This window comes from Ornithorhynchus anatinus, chromosome X1, assembly GCF_004115215.2.
Source record: "Ornithorhynchus anatinus isolate Pmale09 chromosome X1, mOrnAna1.pri.v4, whole genome shotgun sequence".
In the NCBI taxonomy this organism is placed as follows: Eukaryota; Metazoa; Chordata; class Mammalia; order Monotremata; family Ornithorhynchidae; genus Ornithorhynchus; species Ornithorhynchus anatinus.
In genome coordinates, this window is record NC_041749.1 from 55666940 (window position 1) to 55684502 (window position 17563).

The 17563-nt window shown below is 54.5% G+C and overlaps 1 protein-coding gene across 3 annotated transcripts in view; it reads right to left on the reverse strand.

The window, feature by feature from the left end:
* The window catches only part of BLM (BLM RecQ like helicase), a 75410-nt gene that overhangs the window by 22592 nt on the left and 35255 nt on the right, over positions 1 to 17563 (reverse strand). For all 3 annotated transcript variants that reach the window (XM_029051454.1, XM_029051453.1, XM_029051452.1), the window contains exons 9-15: positions 15899 to 16017; positions 15443 to 15556; positions 14999 to 15097; positions 14018 to 14166; positions 9759 to 9865; positions 8545 to 8705; positions 279 to 474 (exon numbers count right to left, since the gene is read on the reverse strand). In XM_029051454.1, the coding sequence (XP_028907287.1) occupies positions 279 to 474; positions 8545 to 8705; positions 9759 to 9865; positions 14018 to 14166; positions 14999 to 15097; positions 15443 to 15556; positions 15899 to 16017 (945 nt within the window). The remainder of the gene's footprint in view (positions 1 to 278; positions 475 to 8544; positions 8706 to 9758; positions 9866 to 14017; positions 14167 to 14998; positions 15098 to 15442; positions 15557 to 15898; positions 16018 to 17563) is intronic.

Here is a 17563-nt window from a genome sequence, read left to right on the forward strand (position 1 = left end):
AGCTGGGTTCTAATCCCAGCGCCGCCACACGTCTGCTGAGCGACCAGAGGCTAGGTCTGACCTGATTAACTTGTATCTCCCCCAGTGCTTAGAAGAGTGCTTGGCACATAGTAGGCGCTGACCGCGCACCGTAATTATTAACCCAGGCCCTATCCTCTAGTCCACGTTGCTTCTCGAGGTCGTACGACCACATCCAGCAAATCATCGCCAGTGGGATCGGACTCCTGTTACGGAACGGAAGGACGACGTCGTGTCCTGCAGAGAGAAGTTGTGCTTACTTAATATAAGCCTTTTAAGCCGGATGACATCGTGGTAGCTGTAGAAGAGGAGACAGTGAGATATTTCGCCATCCCGTCCGGCTCGTCCGGATTCCTGATAGTAACCTTCCACGGATTTCGGGAGCGAGGCGTGGATGACGTAGCGCACGTCGGGTTTGTCGATCCCCATCCCGAAAGCGATGGTCGCACAGATAACCTGAAACGGCCAAAACAATCAGACGCTACCGGCCTTACAAGTTGCACGTGGTAGAGGCCTCCGGTGATAAAGACAATCTGGGGACCTGTCAAGCGCCGTGTGCCTGGCACGGCGCTAAGCACTGAGAGAGACACACGGTTGGAAGCGACTTGGCCAAGGTCACGGGGCAGACGTGCGGTGGAGCCAGGATTATAACCCGTGACCTTCCGGGCTCTATCCACTAAGCCACAGTGCTTCTCCGGTATGGGGCGGGGACTGCGTCCGACCCAATTCATTCCAAGCGCTCAGCACAGTGCTCTGGCACAGTGACCGCTCGATAAATACGATCGAACCAACGAATGACTACCTTGCCTCTTGCCCCGGTGCTTAAAACATATTTAGACGTTTTAAACATAGATCTATTCCCCGTCATTGAGCGTTTTCGCTGTGCAGGGAGCTGTACTAAGAGTACAGTGCAAAGGAGTCAGCAGACAAGGAGCGGGGTTAAGCGCTTAAACACCACACTTATTTTAAGAGTCTGAAAAAAAGTCTAAACACGAAAAACAAAGTTAGATGCCTCCTGTCCTTCTGTCACAAGAAGAAAATAGGAGATCCCAGAATACGATCGTCCCACAAACGCACATCTCATAACGGGCGAGTTTATTCTAGGAGTTCATTTGGGAAAAAACACAAAACAACAAAAACAACTGTTCAGGACTGATTCTCACACTGCGAACTTGCCCACCCAGTAAGGCTCACAGAGTCGTCGGGGAAGGGACCGTGCCCCCTGACTCTACTACACTCTCCCAAGTGCTCAGTCCGGCGCTCGGGAAACGCGACCAATTAACGAGCTCGACGATGTAGAGACGAGGCATCTCATCAGCACTTCCCGACGGGAATAAGTCCCGCAACGATGAGCCAGGCCTAAAATCAATCACGGTTAACCCGTGATGACCCGGTGCCGTCTGCTTCCTCGGCCTCCGGTATTCCGGAAGGGACGGGTGGCATTTAAGCCCTCGCTGCGACTGTTAACCAGCGTGAAGCGGTGCGGCCTAGTGGAAAGAGCAGGGGCTTTGAGTCAGAGGACCCGGGCTCTAATCCTGACTTCGACACTTGTCCGCTGTGTGACTTTGGGACAGTCGCTTTACGTCTCCGGGCCTCAGTCTCCCCATCCGGAAGAAGGGGATTAAGACGGTGAGTTCCTTGTGGGACGGGGACTGCGTCTCGTATCTACCGCAGCCCTCAGTACGGTGCCTGACACGTAAGTGCTTAACAGATACAAACATGATTAGTTGCTATTATTAGTCCTCAACCAGTTTTCGGGTTTCTGGGAGCCCGTTGCTGTTTTTCAACAGCGCAGAGTCCACCTGCACCTTGTTCTAATCCTCACAGAGCCTCATTTCCTCTGCCTTTTCTCACCCTCTCCGGTCTGTCCAGACATCTTAGCTCAGGGCCTTGTTTGTTATTTGATTTAGCTGTTTCTGTTTTTCGGAGCTATTTTCTCCCCCTCGGCTCTGGTGGAGGCGCAGATGTAGATGGCTTCTGTTTTTCCCCATTATCTGTGAGGGCAGGGATTTTTTGAGCGCTTCCTGTGTGCAGAGCGCTCGGGAGAGGACACAGCGTGGCTCAGTGGAAAGTGCCCGGGCTTAGGGGTCAGAGGTCATGGGTTCTAATCCCGGCTCCACCACCTGTCAGCTGCGTGACTTTCGGCAAGTCACTTCACTTCTCGATGCCTCAGTTCCCTCACCTGTAAAATGGGGATTAGGACTGTGAGCCTCACGAGGGACAAAACCGCTCACCTCTGCATGACCCGCATCTCTGGGCAATATTATTTCTTCCTCCATCATTCTTTGATGAATTCTTTTCAAGCTTGGGTGATCTGAAGGACTTTCTCAACTAACTTTCCTAACAGTGGCCTAGGAGGAGGAGGAGCGGCAGCAGCAGGTAACGAGCGCCCATCCGATGCAGCGTACTGAGCTAAGAACCAGGGAACAAAAGACGTGACGCGTCCCCCGCCTATCAGGAGCTTACGCAGGTCCCCTTCGCTTATCTGGGCCTCGGTTCTCTCACGTGCACAATGGGGATTCAATCCCTGTTCTCCCTTCTACTTAGACTCTGAGCCCCACACGGGAACTGGTTATCCTGTAGCTACTCCAGCGATTAGTACAGTGCTAGGCACAAAATATGCGCTTACCTAATACCACAATTCTTCTTCTTAACTGGGGAGACCAAGGTATTCCCAGCTAGTGCATTCATGATCAATAACTGAGTATGAACCCATCCACAGGTTCTGAGGAAGGTACAGATGAGAACGAAAGTGCTCGAGTTGGCTCGGGGGGGGGGGGGGGCGGGAAATTAATCGGCGAAAGCTTATTGGAGGTGGCATTTTGCTGTGGGGAGAGCTGGAGTCTGCCTGCTGTGGGAAGAGAAAGAGCTCCAAGATGGCGGGGAGAACGGTTTGGGTGAAGGGATGGAGGAGGGACAGTCAAGCAACGTGGCCCGGTGGACGGAGGCCGGGCCTGGGAGTCAGAAGGTCCCGGGTTCTAATCCCAGTTCTGTGACCTCGGGAAAATCACTTCACGTCTCCGGGCCTCAGTCCCCCTCCTCCGTCAAATGGGGATGAAGACCGTGAGCCCCACGCGGGACGGGGACCGTGTCCCACCCGATTACCTTGTATCCAGCCCAGGGCTCAGCACAGTGCCCTGCACATAGTGAGTGCTTAACAAATACCACGATGATGATTAAGGCTGACTCGGGAGGAGAGAAGAGAGCAACCGGAGGGATGGAGGAGGGTGTAAGGTGGGGCCGGAGACGTGCTGGGAGGCGGTGCGGGGTTTGAAGGGAGGAGGGCTGAGGGCAGGGCGAATCTGTGGCAAGATGATCCGTGCCCGGTCGTGTGGTACAGGTCGGAGTGGGGGAGAGGCCAGAGGCCGGGAGGCCGGCGAGGAGGCCGACGGACTAGTCGAGAACTCTCCTACCAGGGCGACACCGGGCGGGGCAGGGCGGGAGGTGATTTGAATGAGAGCGAAGGGTAGAGGCCGGTGCCGCTGTCCTAATAATAACAACAATGATAATAACGGCACCCGTTAAGCGCTTACCATGTGCCGGCCACTGTACTAAGTGCTGGAGGTGGGGCATACGAGCAAATCGGGTCGGACACAGTCCCTGTCCCACGTCGGGTTCACAGAGGCCCAGAGAAGACCTTTGACTTGCCCAAGGTCACACAGCAGACGAGTGGCGGCGCCGGGATTAGAACCCATGACCTCCCGACTCCCAGGCCCGGGCTCTATCGATTAGGCCGTGCTGCTTCCCTAAGTACCAGGACAGGGAAGGGGGAAAGACGGGAAGGAGGTGACAGAGGAGGAGTTCTGCGTTGAGTCGAAGGTGCCGGCAACTCATCGACAGGGAGATGCGGGTTCGGTGAAAGGACCGGGAGGGAAAGAGAGAGACTGGGGAGTCGTCCGTACAAAGATGTGCTCCGGCTCGACTGACGCCTTTTAACGGCGGCCATATTCTGGGTTTTAGGGTTGGCGAGTTCAACAAGGATGAACGCAAGGGATAGGCACATATCAATCAATCAGTGGCATTTGATACGGGCCTACTATGTGCAGGATACTGTGCTAAGCGCTTGGGAGAGTCCAACGCAACCCAATGAGCAGACACGTTCCCTGCCCACAGTGAGCTTGCAGACTAGAGGACCTGGTTTTCTCCGAAGGAAACGAAAACCACCTAACTACTGGATGTGGGGGGGAAACAATATATATATCTGGGCACAAGCACAGCCAAAAAAGATCCAAAAAAGACACAGTGGATAGAGCACGGGCCTGGGAGTCAGAAGGTCATGGGTTCTGATCCCCGCTCGGCCACTCGTCTGCTGTGTGACCTTGGGCAAGTCACTTCACTCCTCTGGGCCTCAGTTACCTCATCTGGAAAATGGGGATTTTGAGACCGTGAGCCCCACGTGGGACAGGGACTGTGTCCGACCTGATTTGCCGGTTTCCACCCCAGCGCTTAGTCTAGAGCCTGACCCATAGTAAGCGCTTAACAAGTACCTTAATTATTATTACTATCCAGGGATCACAGTGGACCACGAGATAAGTCCTGGATATATATATATATATATATATTTTAAATGGCATTTGTTTAGCACTTACTATGTGCCAAGCACTGTTCTAAGCGCTGGGGTAGGTACGAGTTAATCGGATTCAACACAGTCTCTGCCCTAGATGGGGCTCATAGTCTTAATCTCCATTTTACAGATGAGGTAAATGAGGCCCAGAGGAAGTGAAGTGACTTGCTCAAGAGCTGGGATTAGGACCCAGGTCCCGACTCCCAGGCTCTAGCCACTAATAACTGTGGTCCTCGGCAAGCACTTACCATGTGCCGAGCACTGCTCTGAGCACCGGGGTAGATACAACTTGATCAGGTTGGACCCAATCCCCGTCCCCCACGGGGCTCGGTCTTAATTCCCGTTTTTACAGATGAGGTAACCGAGGCCCAGAGAGGTGAAAGTCACTTCAGTGTCACCCAGCTGACAGGTGGCGGAGCCGGAATTAGAACCCGGGTCCAGGCTCCCTCCACTGGGCCGCGTGCTCCGTGGAGCCGTCCGCTAAGGCACCACTATCGCTACATCCGAGGAGCCAGGAGCCAGATCCCGTTCTGCCAAAGGCGAAGGATCCCGGGGCCCCCGACCTGGCTGGGAAAGGCGGTTCCACCACGGCCAAAGGGCTCGTTTAAGACAGAAAGTAGAACTTTGGAACCGAAGGGTCATCGGACATCGAGAGGCAGACTCCGGAGTTACGAAAGACCCGTCCCAAAGACATGTCGCAACCCGAAGGGACAATACCGCGCTTTGTAAGGCCTCGCTCTTCTTCTGCTGGCATGCTGGGGATGGGACCTCTGGCATTCCGGCCAGCCTTTGAAGCGGGCGGCGGCGGGCACGTGAAAGTCCAGGGCCGCCGGTCAGGGCAGACCGCATTTCAAAGGGCAAGTGAATGCTGTCCGTCCAGGGAACAAAGGTTTCGACGACTCGATTAGCCGTGAGCCCCTTCGTCCGGTGGAGAAGAAGCGACACACTTTTCCCTCGCAAAAGGACACTAAACCGTCAACTCCAGAACATTTTTTTTTAAAAAACGGTATCTGTTAAGTGCTTCCTATGCGCCAGGCACTGTTCTAAGCGCCGGGGTAGATACAAGGTGATCAGGTTGGACACAGTCCCTGTGCCACGCTGTCGCAATCCTCATTTTCCAGATGAGGGGACAGAGGGCACAGAGAAGTGAGGCGACTTGCCCAAGATCACCCAGCGGACGAGTGACGGAACCAGGACCGGAACCCGGGTCCTTCTGACTCCCAGACCCGTGCTCTCTCCCCAAGGCCACCTGTTTCCCCGCTTAAGTGCCAGGTACTGTACTAAGCGCTGGCGCTGACACAAGCTGAATCAGGTTGGACCCAGTCCAGGTTCCACGACGGGGCTCACAGCCTTAACCCCCATGGTGCGGATGAGGTGACTGAGGCCCGGAGAAGTGATGTCTAGCCAAGATCAGAACCTTTTGACCCCCAGGCCCGGGCGCTACCTACTAGCCCACGCTGCCCCACGTCCCCACTGCCCTCCGTGCCCGTGATTCGGCCGGTAGCGACACGGGGGTCCCCCACCTTCGATAGATACGCTGCTGTTGCTGCAGGGATGTCTCCTCTAGAGGGGAAGCTCGTCACGGGCAGGGAATGTGACCGCTTACTGTACCGTTGCCGTCTTCCAAGCGCTTAGTACAGTGCTCTGCACGCAGTGAGCGCTCAATAAATACGGCTGAACGAGTGCCAGGTGCTGGCGGTCAGACTGAGGCTGAAGATACGGGAGTCAGAGAAGGTACGGGAGGATCCTCTCTGTCCTTCCAAAAACTCGGCGTGCCGTACCAAGGTCAAATTTCCTTGAGGGGACAAGAATCCGGAGCCTCTCATTCATTCAGTCGTATTTACTGAGCGCTTACTGCGTGCGGAGGACCGTACTAAGTGCTTGGGAAAGTACAATACAGCAATAAAGAGGGACAATCCCCACCCACAGTCTAGGGGGGCCAGGGACAGAGCTGGAGTCAGAGACGGGCTCAGTGACGGAGTCAGTTCGGAGACACGGTCGGTGATGGAGACAGGGTCAGAGACAGGATCAGAGATAGGGTCGGGTAGAGACAGGGTTCGGGAAAGAGATGAGGGTCAGGGTCAGAGAGCGCCCGGGGCAGGGATAGGATAAGGGGCAGAGCCGGGGTCAGTGACGGAGATGGGTCAGAGACAAGGTCTGTAACAGAGACAGAGTCAGAGATAGCCTCGGGGACAGAGACAAGGTCAGAGACAGGGTCGAAGACAGAGATTACTGAGAGCTCACCTCCTCCAAGAGGCCTTCCCAGACTGAGCGTCTCTGCCCCCCCCCCCCCCCCTTCACCTCCCCTCAGCTAAGCCCCCTTTCCCTCTGCTCCTCCCCCTCTCCCTTCTCCTCAGCACTGTGCTCGTTTGTTCATTTGTACATATTATTACCCTATTTATTTTGTTAAAGAGATGTCCATCCCCTTGATTCTATTTATTGCTACTGTTTTTGTCTGTCTCCCCCGATTAGACCGTAAGCCCGTCAATGGGCGGGGATTGTCTCTATCTGTTGCCGAACTGTCCATTCCAAGCGCTTCGTACAGTGCTCTGCACATAGTAAGCGCTCGGTGAATACTATTGAATGAATGAAAGATTAAGACAGACAGAGAAGTGGGCCTGCCTCCCCCACGCGGCCCCACCCTCGGTTCCCCGCCCCCCCCCCATCTCTTCTGCTCCCACCTGCAGCTTGGCCTCCCTCGGTTGCCCCCGCCCTGCTGCCCCGCTCACCCCCGCCGTCCCCCCATCTCCCTGCCGACCACGCTGACCGCCGCTGAGCCCCGCTCTCATGAGAGGCAGCGTGGCCTAGTGGATTCAGAAGGACCTGGGTTTTAGTCCCGGCACTGCCGCTTGTCTGCTGGGTGACCTCGGGCAACTCGCTTCGCTTCTCTGGGCCTCAGTTACCTCATCTGGAAAATGGGGATGAAGACCGTGAGCCCCAAGTGGGACGTGGACTGCGTCCAATCTGATCACCTCGTATCTACTGCAGCGCTCAGAGGAGCGCCTGGCACACAGTAAGGGCTTAGCAAATGCCGTAAAAAATGTGGCAGACGGAAGGGGTGCTGGGGATCCGGGAAGCATCCGCCCAAACGATTCGGATTCCGGCGGATTGAGCGAGCGAGGTCTACATCAGGGGTTGGCTGCGTGGTCACGGTCATTCTCGAGCGTACGATTTTGGGAGGGAAAGGGGAAGGAGCCCCAGAACCACCAGCTTCCCGAAAGTCTGTTGCTTCTGGGAGATTGGGAAATCGTCCTTGCTTAGTCTCTACTTCCCATTTTCATCCCTGACTGATCCACTCCCACCCTGGGAAACCCAAAACCACTTGGGCCAGAATCACTTGATGTGGAGGTTTGAATGGAGAAAGACAAAGCAGGGAAAACCAGAAAATTTCACCTTCCCTCCGGGAAGTCCGGCAAGCTTAGAAGGTTGGGCTCGTCGGGGGCGGGGAGCACGTCTGTTGGATCGTCCTCTCCCGGGCGCTCAGTACAGTGCTCTGCACGCAGTTAGCGCTCAACGTTGAATAAATAACGTCGACCCACCGAAAGACTCTCCGGCCGGACCTCCCCTCGACCGTGAGCTGGTTGCGGGGAGAGGACCCATCTGCTACCTCTGTCGTACTGTACGCTCCCAAGCGCTTAGTCCGGTGCTCTGCACGTGGTGAGCGCTCAGTAGATACCACCGACTGACCGGCTGGCAGGAAACAGCCGGGTCAAGTGGGTGCCCTGCCTGGACGAGGAAGCCAGGGACTTGAAACAGCATTTCCTCCTAAGTGGAGGAAGTTTTGTACTTGGGCCCGGCCCTTGGAAACCGTGGCTTTCCCATCCAAAATCATTCCCACGTTTGAACGGCGCTCTTGTTTGGATGCGTGCTGCCACGAAAATGTAAATATTTGTCGTTTCTGCTCAAGCTCCTGCCCCGAAACCGTGCACTCCTGCACATTTTTGCACGTCTCTCCCCGTTACCTGGCAGCCATCCTGGTTAATCCATTTGTGCTGGACTTCGTCTCGAGCGGAATCACTGAGCCCGGCGTGGTAAGCCAGGGCGGCGAGGCCGTCCTTCCGCAGAGTGAGAGCCATTGTGTCACATTCACGCCTGGAAAGGCAGTAAATTATCCCTGAGTCATCTGTAAACAGACCAAAATAGCCCGCACTGAGAAATGGGCTCTTTGACACAGGAACGCCGACTCCGACATATTGACACAACCGAGGGAGGTGTTAGCGCGTTAAACAGCGCACACTGAAGAAACTTCAGAGAACATAAAAGAGATGAATCAACTAACTGTCAATTCTGTTGCCTTTTCTGGCGGGGGGCGGGGGAAGAGAGAGAAGATGAAGCAGTAAATCATGGTGGAATGTGCTAAGCGCTGGGGCGCACGCGAGCAGATTCAATCGGATCAGAGTCCCTGTCCCACAAGCGCAAGGAGCAGGAAGGATCGTATTGAAGCCCCATTCTACAGACGAGGAAACCGAGGCATACCATCGGATCAGACGCAGTCCCCGTCCCACAAGGGGCTCAGAGTGTCAAGGGGAGGGAGAATGAGTATTAAAGCCCCACTTTACAGGTGAGGAAACCGAGGCCCGGAGAAGGCAGGAGGGACGAGGTGGCCGTCTTCGCCCCGGCAGGGGTAACGGGCCGGGGGGCGCGGGCCTGTCGACCCACCGTGCCCCCGGTTTAAGCGAGGCCGATCCGCGAGTCCCCGTCCTCGACACAATTACCCACGTGGGACTTCGGCTCTGTGTGTCTTCTTGGGATTATTCCAGTTGGGAGCTTTCAAATTCCAGGAATGCAAGAATCAAACTATTTCACTCTTGGAAGGAAAAAAAAAAATTCACACATGGACTTTTACAGATATCACACGGATACCTAGCAGAAAGGGCAGGGGCCCGGGAGTCGGAGGACATGGCTTCTAATTCCGGCTCTGCCGGGTGACTTTGGGCAGGTCGCTTCACTTCTCCGGACCTCGGTCTCCTCATCTTGAAAATGGCATTTAAGACTGCGAGTCCCATGTGAGACGGGGACTTGAGAACCATGATTCTAACCCAGCGCTTAGTACCGGGTTTGGCCCATAGTAGGTGCTTGACAAAGACCACAACGCAAACAAACAAACAAAAAACTCCGCTGGACACCAAACGAAACAGCGAGCGTTCTCAAAATCAAGTCACGGGCTTCTACTCACAAGGATGATGTTTCCTGATCCACGATAAACAGTCAAAGGCTACCTTTTTTGGCTTTTTGGGCAGTACGTCGTATTTCAGGTTATGCCTATTAAAGCTCATGCTGAACCTAGAAAAAAATCCAAAGTTCAAAATTTATATTCCTAGTCCAGTGAATTTCAAGTCGGTTGTCGACTTCAGAGGACAAGGCCCCCCCATTTCCTACGGTGAGAATTCCAGACCATGGATTCAGCCCTAGTTTGAACCTCTAAGCGAAAGAGCCAGGGCGCCCCTGTTTACAGACATTTGCCCCACCTCCAAAGCACTTAGGTACATATATTTAAATTATATTTTATACCCTATTTATTCCTAATAATAATAATAATGGCATCTGTTAAGCGTTCATCATGCGCCAGGCACCGTACTGAGCGCTGGGGTGGACGCAGGCAAATCGGGTTGGACGCAGTCCCCATTTTACAGATGAGGTAACTGAGGCACAGAGAAGCGGCTCACCCAAGGCCACACGGCAGACAAGCGGCGGGGCTGGGACTAGAAACCACGACCTCCCGAGTCCCAGGCCCGTGCTCTATTCCATGCCCCATTAATGTCCGTCTCGCCCTCCAGACTGTAAACTCCTTATGGGCAGGGAATGTGTCTGCTGAGTCTGTTGTATTGGACTTTGCCAAGGCGCTTGGTACAGTGCTCCGCACACAGTAAGCACTCAATAAATACGGTCGAATGAATGAATGAATGACCTGAGTTCTAATCCCAGCCCTGCCACCGGTCTGCTACGTGAACCAGAGTTAGTCACCTCGCTTCTCCGGGCCTCGGTTTCCTCACCTGTAAAAAAGGGGATTGAAACCCAGGCCCCTTCCACTTACACTGGGATGGGGACCGAGTTCAGCCGACGATTACCTTGTATCTCCCTCAGTGCTTAGCGCAGCACTGGGCAAATAGTTTAATAATTGCCAAAGTTATTTTCATCGCCAGGCAAGGAACGTGTCCGTTATATCATACTCACAATATACACTGTATACTGCACAGTGCTCTGCATAGAGTAAGGGCTCATTTATTTAATCGTATTTATTGAGCGCTTCCTGGGTGCAGAGCACCGTACGGAGCACTTGGGAGAGTTCAATGCCACAATAAACGGACACTGTCCCGAGCCACGGTGAACGTACGACGGACTGATGGATCGCTCAGCGGAGAGAGTCCAACTGCCTTCCGCAGTCAAACCCGCTTTGGATTGGTGATCCGAATTTGCTGAATCTCTGAACCGACCCAATTTTCTGCCGATTTGGAAAAACCGACACTCTGTTGTGCCCACAACCTCGGCGGCCAGATACGATTACGATCGACTCTGCTGCCGGTGTCACAGGAGAACAGGGCAAGTATGCCTATGTGGCTGGAAAGGACAGAGGAGGGAGGAGGAGGAATACCTTCTTGCCCCTGTACCCGGCCCGAGGACTTCTGGAGAACTCCAGGAATGCGGAGAGAAAAGGGGGACACTCCCCACCCCTCCAGAATGGAAACCAGGAGCCTGGGACAGAACAGAATCCCCTGGGGAAGGTGGGCAGAGCCAAGGTCGCTTGGTTGGAAGACTGAAGGCTACAGTCAGTAGCCTAGACTGTAGGTTCCTTTTTTTTTTAAAAAAAGGGTATTTGCTAAGCACTCGCTTTATTAAGTGCGGGGGTAGGTACACGCTAATCACGTTGGACACAGTCTGGGTTCCCGGTCTTCATCCTCATTTTACAGACGGGGTAACTGAGACCGGGAGAAGTGAAGTGACGTCCCCAAGGTCCCACAGCAGACAAATAGCAGAGCAGGGATTATAACTCAGGTCCTTCCGACTCCTGGGCCGGGGTTCTACCCACTACGACCCGTCGTTCCTTGTAGGCGGGGAACGTGTCTACCCACTCTGTGCGACTGTACTCCGCCGAGCAGTTAGTACGGTGCTTTGCACACAGTAGGCGCTCAACAAATACCACTGACTGATTGACTGAATGGTTGTTGAAGGTGCCACTTTGTCCGACTCCCGAGAGGGGCTTGCGAGAGTGGAGAGTCACCTACCTGCCTCTGTCTTCGCTGGGAGGGTCTCCTCACTTTCTCCTGAGACCCCTCACATCCTCCGAGGCAGGGGGAGGACAGCAGAGTAAGTAAACCTAATAATACTACTTGTGGTATTTGTTAAGCGCCTACTATGTGCCAAGCACTGTACTAAGTGCCAGGGCAGACACAAGATCATCAGTCCCCACGAGAGGCTCCCGGACTAAGTGGGAGGGAGAACGGGGATTGAATCCCCATGTGGAGAAGCGGCTACAGCCCAGTCCCGGGAGTCGGAAGGACCTGGGTTCTACTCCCAGATCTGCCACTCGTCGGCTGTGTGATCTCGGGAGAGTCACTTCGCGTCTCTGCGCCTCATCTGTAACAACGGGGATTCAGACGGTGAGGTCCACGCGGGACAGGTACCGCGTCCAACCCGATGCCCGCACTCACTCCGGGGCTTAGTACAGTGCCTGACACACAGTAAGCGCTTATCATCATCATCGGAGGAGGGAACCGAGGCCCGGAGAAGTGAAGTGACTTGCCCAGGCGTCCCGCAGCAGACGAGTGATGGAGCTGGGAGGAGAATCCAGATCCCCCCGACTCCCAGGCCCAGGCTCTTTCCACTAGGCCACGCCGCTTCTCGGAGGAGCCGCGGACCGACTCCGACCCTTCTGAGTTCTCGTCTTCCCAGCGCTCTTCCTGGGCTGACCCGGGGTGCTAACTCTCCGAGTAGCAGAGGCAGCCGTAGTACTGATCGATCGGTCAATCGATCAATCAGTGGCATGGACCTGAGGGCCTACTGTGTGCAGAGCGCTGTAGTTGAACACTTGGGAGAGGACGATTCAACAGGATTTTGACAGACGAGTTCCCTTACCCATAACGGGCTGAGAGTCCAGAGGAGCGCTGGGTGCAGAACACCGAACTAAGCCCTTGGGAGAGTCCAATCCAACCCAATTAGCAGACGCGATCCCTGCCCATAAAGAGCTGCCGGCCTACGGAGGAGCGAACTGCGTGCAGAGCACCGTACTAAGCGCTGGGGAGAAAATTCGCAGGTGGGAATTCGACTTAGTCCCCGTCTCTCTGGGGGGTGAGGGGCTCGCACCTGAAATTCAGCAAATATGTCCAGCTAGGGAAGCTCCGGCCAGCATCAGGTTCCAGAGAACAATTTTGTTGACACGGAGCACAATCGGCTCTCTCATCTGTTCACGCATGAGGGGAAAACACTGAGGACTGAGTGTGCTCAGCAAATGTCAACAACGACCGCACCTGGGTTAGCAAAGGGAGAAGAGTGGGTTGTTTTGGTTTTTTGGTGTTTTTTTTTTTAATGAAAAACAACGAACTCCGAACAAAAAGCCGTTCGGAGCCCCCACGAACGGGGTCCGGGGCAACCGGAGAAACTTGCTCTCTACATTATCTCGCAGTCGAACTCAGAACGGGACGATTCCGGGACCTCGCGTCGAGGAGGACAACCGAAGGCATTGAAGGCTATTTTCCCTCGAGGATTTTTTTTATATTTATGAGCAACTCTGGGGGCAGAGAGGAACATCTTGGCCCTGAAAGGAGAGCAAGGTTTAAGAGGAAAAAAAAAGTACTTTTACATGGTGGCGGGTGATTTTCCAGAACGTTGCATCCCTCACTGTGGGCAGGGATCACGTCCATCGACTCTCACTGTACCCTATCTCGCCGCGGACATCTCGCCCGCATCCTGCCTCTGGTCTGGAACTCCCTCCCCACGTCACACCCGGCAGACCACCGCTCTCCCCACCTTCGAAGCACGCCTCTTCCAAGAGGCCTTCCCCGACCCAGCCCTCATCTTCTCTTCCCCCACTCCCTTCCGCATCTCCCTTGGGCTTGGATTCGCACCCTTCGCTCACCCCGTCCTCAGCCCCACGGCACCTGGGTCCCTATCCGCGATTTATTCAGAGTAACGGCCGTCTCCCCCTCTCAACTGTAACCTTGTCCCGAGCGGGAGATGTGACCGTGGGCGAGTCAGTCCGCTCCTCCGGGCCTCGGTTCCCTCATCTCTAAAAGGGGGATTGAGACCGTGAGCCCCACGGGGGACAGGGACTGTGTCCAACCTCCTTTGCTCGCATCCATCCCGGTGCCTGGCACAGAGTAAGCGCTTAACAGATACCGCAGCGATTATTACAGCTGTAGGGGCAATCCGAGCCCAAGGGGAGGGACCCTCCGGGCTCCGGGCCTTAAGGCGTCACCACGATTTCCAATGGCCGCTTACACTTGGGGCTTGAGAATCTTCAGCTGAGTGAGAATGTCCTTCTGCACCCTGGGGTTAGCAGTGGCGGTGAGGGCCATCACGGGGACCGAAGGGAACTTCTGACGCAGCACGTTCATCCGCTTGTAGTCCTGACGGAAATCGTGGCCCCACTGGTTGAAAGGGGAAAATGACACTGCTTTTCAGTTTGGCGGGCGGGCCCCGAGAGAGGAGACCCTCGCCCTCCCGAAACCTTTCTGGGCGACAGTCTTAATACCAAAGTCTCTAGACTTTAAGCTCATCTCGGGCGGGGGATCTGCCCGCTTATTGCCGCACTGTACTCTCCCAAGCGCTCAGTACAGCGTCCCGCGCACGGTAAGCGCTCAGTAAATATGACCGGCCGACAGGAACGGCGACGTTTAGAGAAGGAACGTCAGGGTGCCGAGTAAAACCATTTAAACATCCTTTTGGGACACGAGAGAAGCAGATTTCACCAACAAGGCATTTTAATTAAAAAAAAGAATTTACCCCCCAAGAGTTCATTCGACTTTTTTTTTTTTTTTAAAGGATATTGGTAAGTCCCAGCTATGTGCCGGGCACTGTTCCGAGCGCCGGGGTAGATACAAAGTAATCGGCCCGGACACGAGCCGCGCTCCACGTGGGGCTCACGGTCTCATTCCCCATTTTCTAGATGAGGCCCAGAGAAGTGAAGTGACTTGCCCAAGGTCACCCAGCAGGCGTGCGTCGGCGCCGAGATCAGAACCCAGGTCCTTCCGGCTCCCCAGCCTTAGCCCTGTCCACTGCGCCACGCTGCTTCTCTCCCTCTGGTTAGGGGCAGGGAACACCTCTAACCAAGTGGTCAGTTCAGTGCTGTGCACAATGTAAACAACTCAAGAACGGTGTTGATCGATCGACTGATTTGACTTCCGCTTTGGAATACAGTGGGTCAGTTGCCCCTCGAGGATTTCGACTGTTTCGGGGCCTAAATTAGGAAGCAGTCGTTACCTGACTGACACAGTGCGCTTCATCGATAACAAAACGGGCCAATAATTTCCTTTCGTACAGGTTTTCCAGGGTAGAAATTAGCCGGTTACTTGCACAGACCTGGAAGGAAAATGCGAGAAGGAATACTTCGCTCAAACGAAAAATTAAAGACGTGAGTACTGGCCTAAATGTTTTCCCTCCCGTTTCAATAACAGTTTACGATGCACTACAGTTCGTTTGATAAACAGTTCCCCCTTTCGGGCCAGAGTAGGTTACGTTAGCAGTAAACCATCGAAAATCATGAAAATCGGGCTCGTAAAATATTCGGCTTAAGCGTTCAGTGGAGTACCATTTCCTAAGCATAACGGTACACGGGAAAAGAGATGCTACGATTTCTTCATCAAGCAGCGAAAAGGCATTTTGTGAGCTTCGGCCTCGCCTCCGAAGAGAGCTTTACAAACACACCTTCTCCGGAGTAACGTACAGCAGTTTTATTATGGGATCCTTCTTGGACAGTTGGAGGTAAATACTGGCAGCTTCAGAATCTGTCTTATCACCGGTGAGGTAAGTCGCTGGAATCTAAGAGGAACGAAATAGAAACCCACTGAATTTTGCCTATCCAGTCTCTCCCCAGATCAGAATTCACCCCCGGGTTCAGGTAGTTTCTTTAAAACAATTACCGCACCAAGACTATAAAGGCTGTGGGCCTCTCCTTCTAGACTGCAAGCACGCTGCGGGCAGGGGACGGCTCTACCGACTCCGCTCTACAGTCCCCTCCCAGGCGCCTCGTAGAGCGCTCTGCGCACAGAAAGTCCTCGGTAAACCCGACTGATCGACGTCGTTCAAACCCATTCTGTTAGGAGGGAGCACCTCCGTGGCCTTGATTAATCACCTCGAGAAAAGAGGTCAGTTTGAACTTACATCTAAGGAAGTCAGCTTCTGGACTTGATCCACGATCAGCGATCTCAACGGGGAGATGACGATAGAGACGCCGGGGGAGATGCAGGCCGGGAGCTGGTAACACAGACTTTTGCCTCCACCTGGAGAAGAAATGAAGGCGCAGAATTTTTCATGAGGCTGCGTCTTGGAACCACGGAGCCAAAAGGGTCACGGCTGGGATTCGGTCGTGGGATTCCGGGCTGCTGGGCCTGAATGGCGCAAAATGATAAAGAGGGAAGAGCTTAATGTCTTCAGGGAGGCGTCATGCCGGTTCCGAGAGCCGCCCGGGATCCGGACGCGTCCACGAGGAGCGCGCAGACGGCCGAAATGGAACAGTTATTGAGCGCTCACTGCGCGCGGGGCGCTGTGCTGAGCACTCGGGAGAGTACGACACAACACGGGGCCAGAAGATTGGGGCTGCCTACCTCTTCCAAGATCTCTCCGGTACCATCTCAGGTGCCAAAGAGATCACTAGAATTCGCCTGGTCGAGGATTTCAACTCTCCCCCGTGACCGACCGAGGTTCCGCCGAGCTCCAGCGTCAAAGGGTACGGGACGTTGACCGGACAGAATCCTAAACCAGCTCATCCGAGAAGGACTGCTGACCCCAGATCTGGTACTTGCTCCCAATTTACAGCCCCCTTCCCCTAGGGAGGCCTATCGGGAAGAGCCTGGGCCTGGGTTCTAATCCTGATTCTGCCGCCGACTGCTCGCTGTGTGACCTTGGGCAAGTCACTGAACTTCTCCGAGGCTCAGTTTCCACAACCGCAAAATGGGGATGAAATCCTACTCCCTCCTACCATCCCATGTGGGATGGGGACTGCGTCCGACCTGATCATCCAGCATCTCCTCCAGTGCTTAGAACAGTGCCTGACACTGAAAAAGCACTTACCAAATACCATAAAGAGAAACAAAGAAAAAGGAACCATCACACATCTTGCAGCCTGCGGAATGAAAGGCATTTTCTATTAATACGGTAAAAATCACGACACCTCCGTGAATGAAAATTGCGGTGCTTGTTAAAACGCTTGCAATGCGCCCTAAGCACTCTGCTAAACGCTAGGGTAGATACGGTCAGATCGGACACGGTCCCTGTCGCGCGGGGGGCTCGCGGTCTAAGAGGGAGGGAGAACGGGTACCGGACCTGCATTTTACAGACGGGGAAACCGAGGTCCAGGGAGGCCAAGTGCCTCGCGCAAGGTCGTAAGCCAGAAAAGTGGCGGAACCGGGATCAGAACCCCAGGACTCCTGACTCCACGGCCCGGGCTCTCTCCACTAGAGCCTGCCGTTCCAAGGATATACGACACGGGAGCGGGAACAAACCCTAAGGGAAGCAGCTTGGTCTAGCGGGAAGAGCCCGGGCTCGGGAGTCAGAGAAACTCAGCTCTAATCCCGGCTCCGCCCCTCGTCTGCTGGGTGACCTCGGCCAAGGCCCTTAACAGCCCTGAGCCGCCGTGACCTCTTCGGTAAAGTGGGGATGAAGCCGGCAAGCCCCACTAAGGGCACGGACTGCGTCCGACCTATTCAGCTCTAATCCGTCCCAGTGTTCAATACAGTGGCCGGCACATAGTAAGCGCTTACCAAATACCGTAAAAAACAAACGCGTAAACTTAAGGGCCCCTCTTCCGACTGTCCCCGAGAAGTGGGT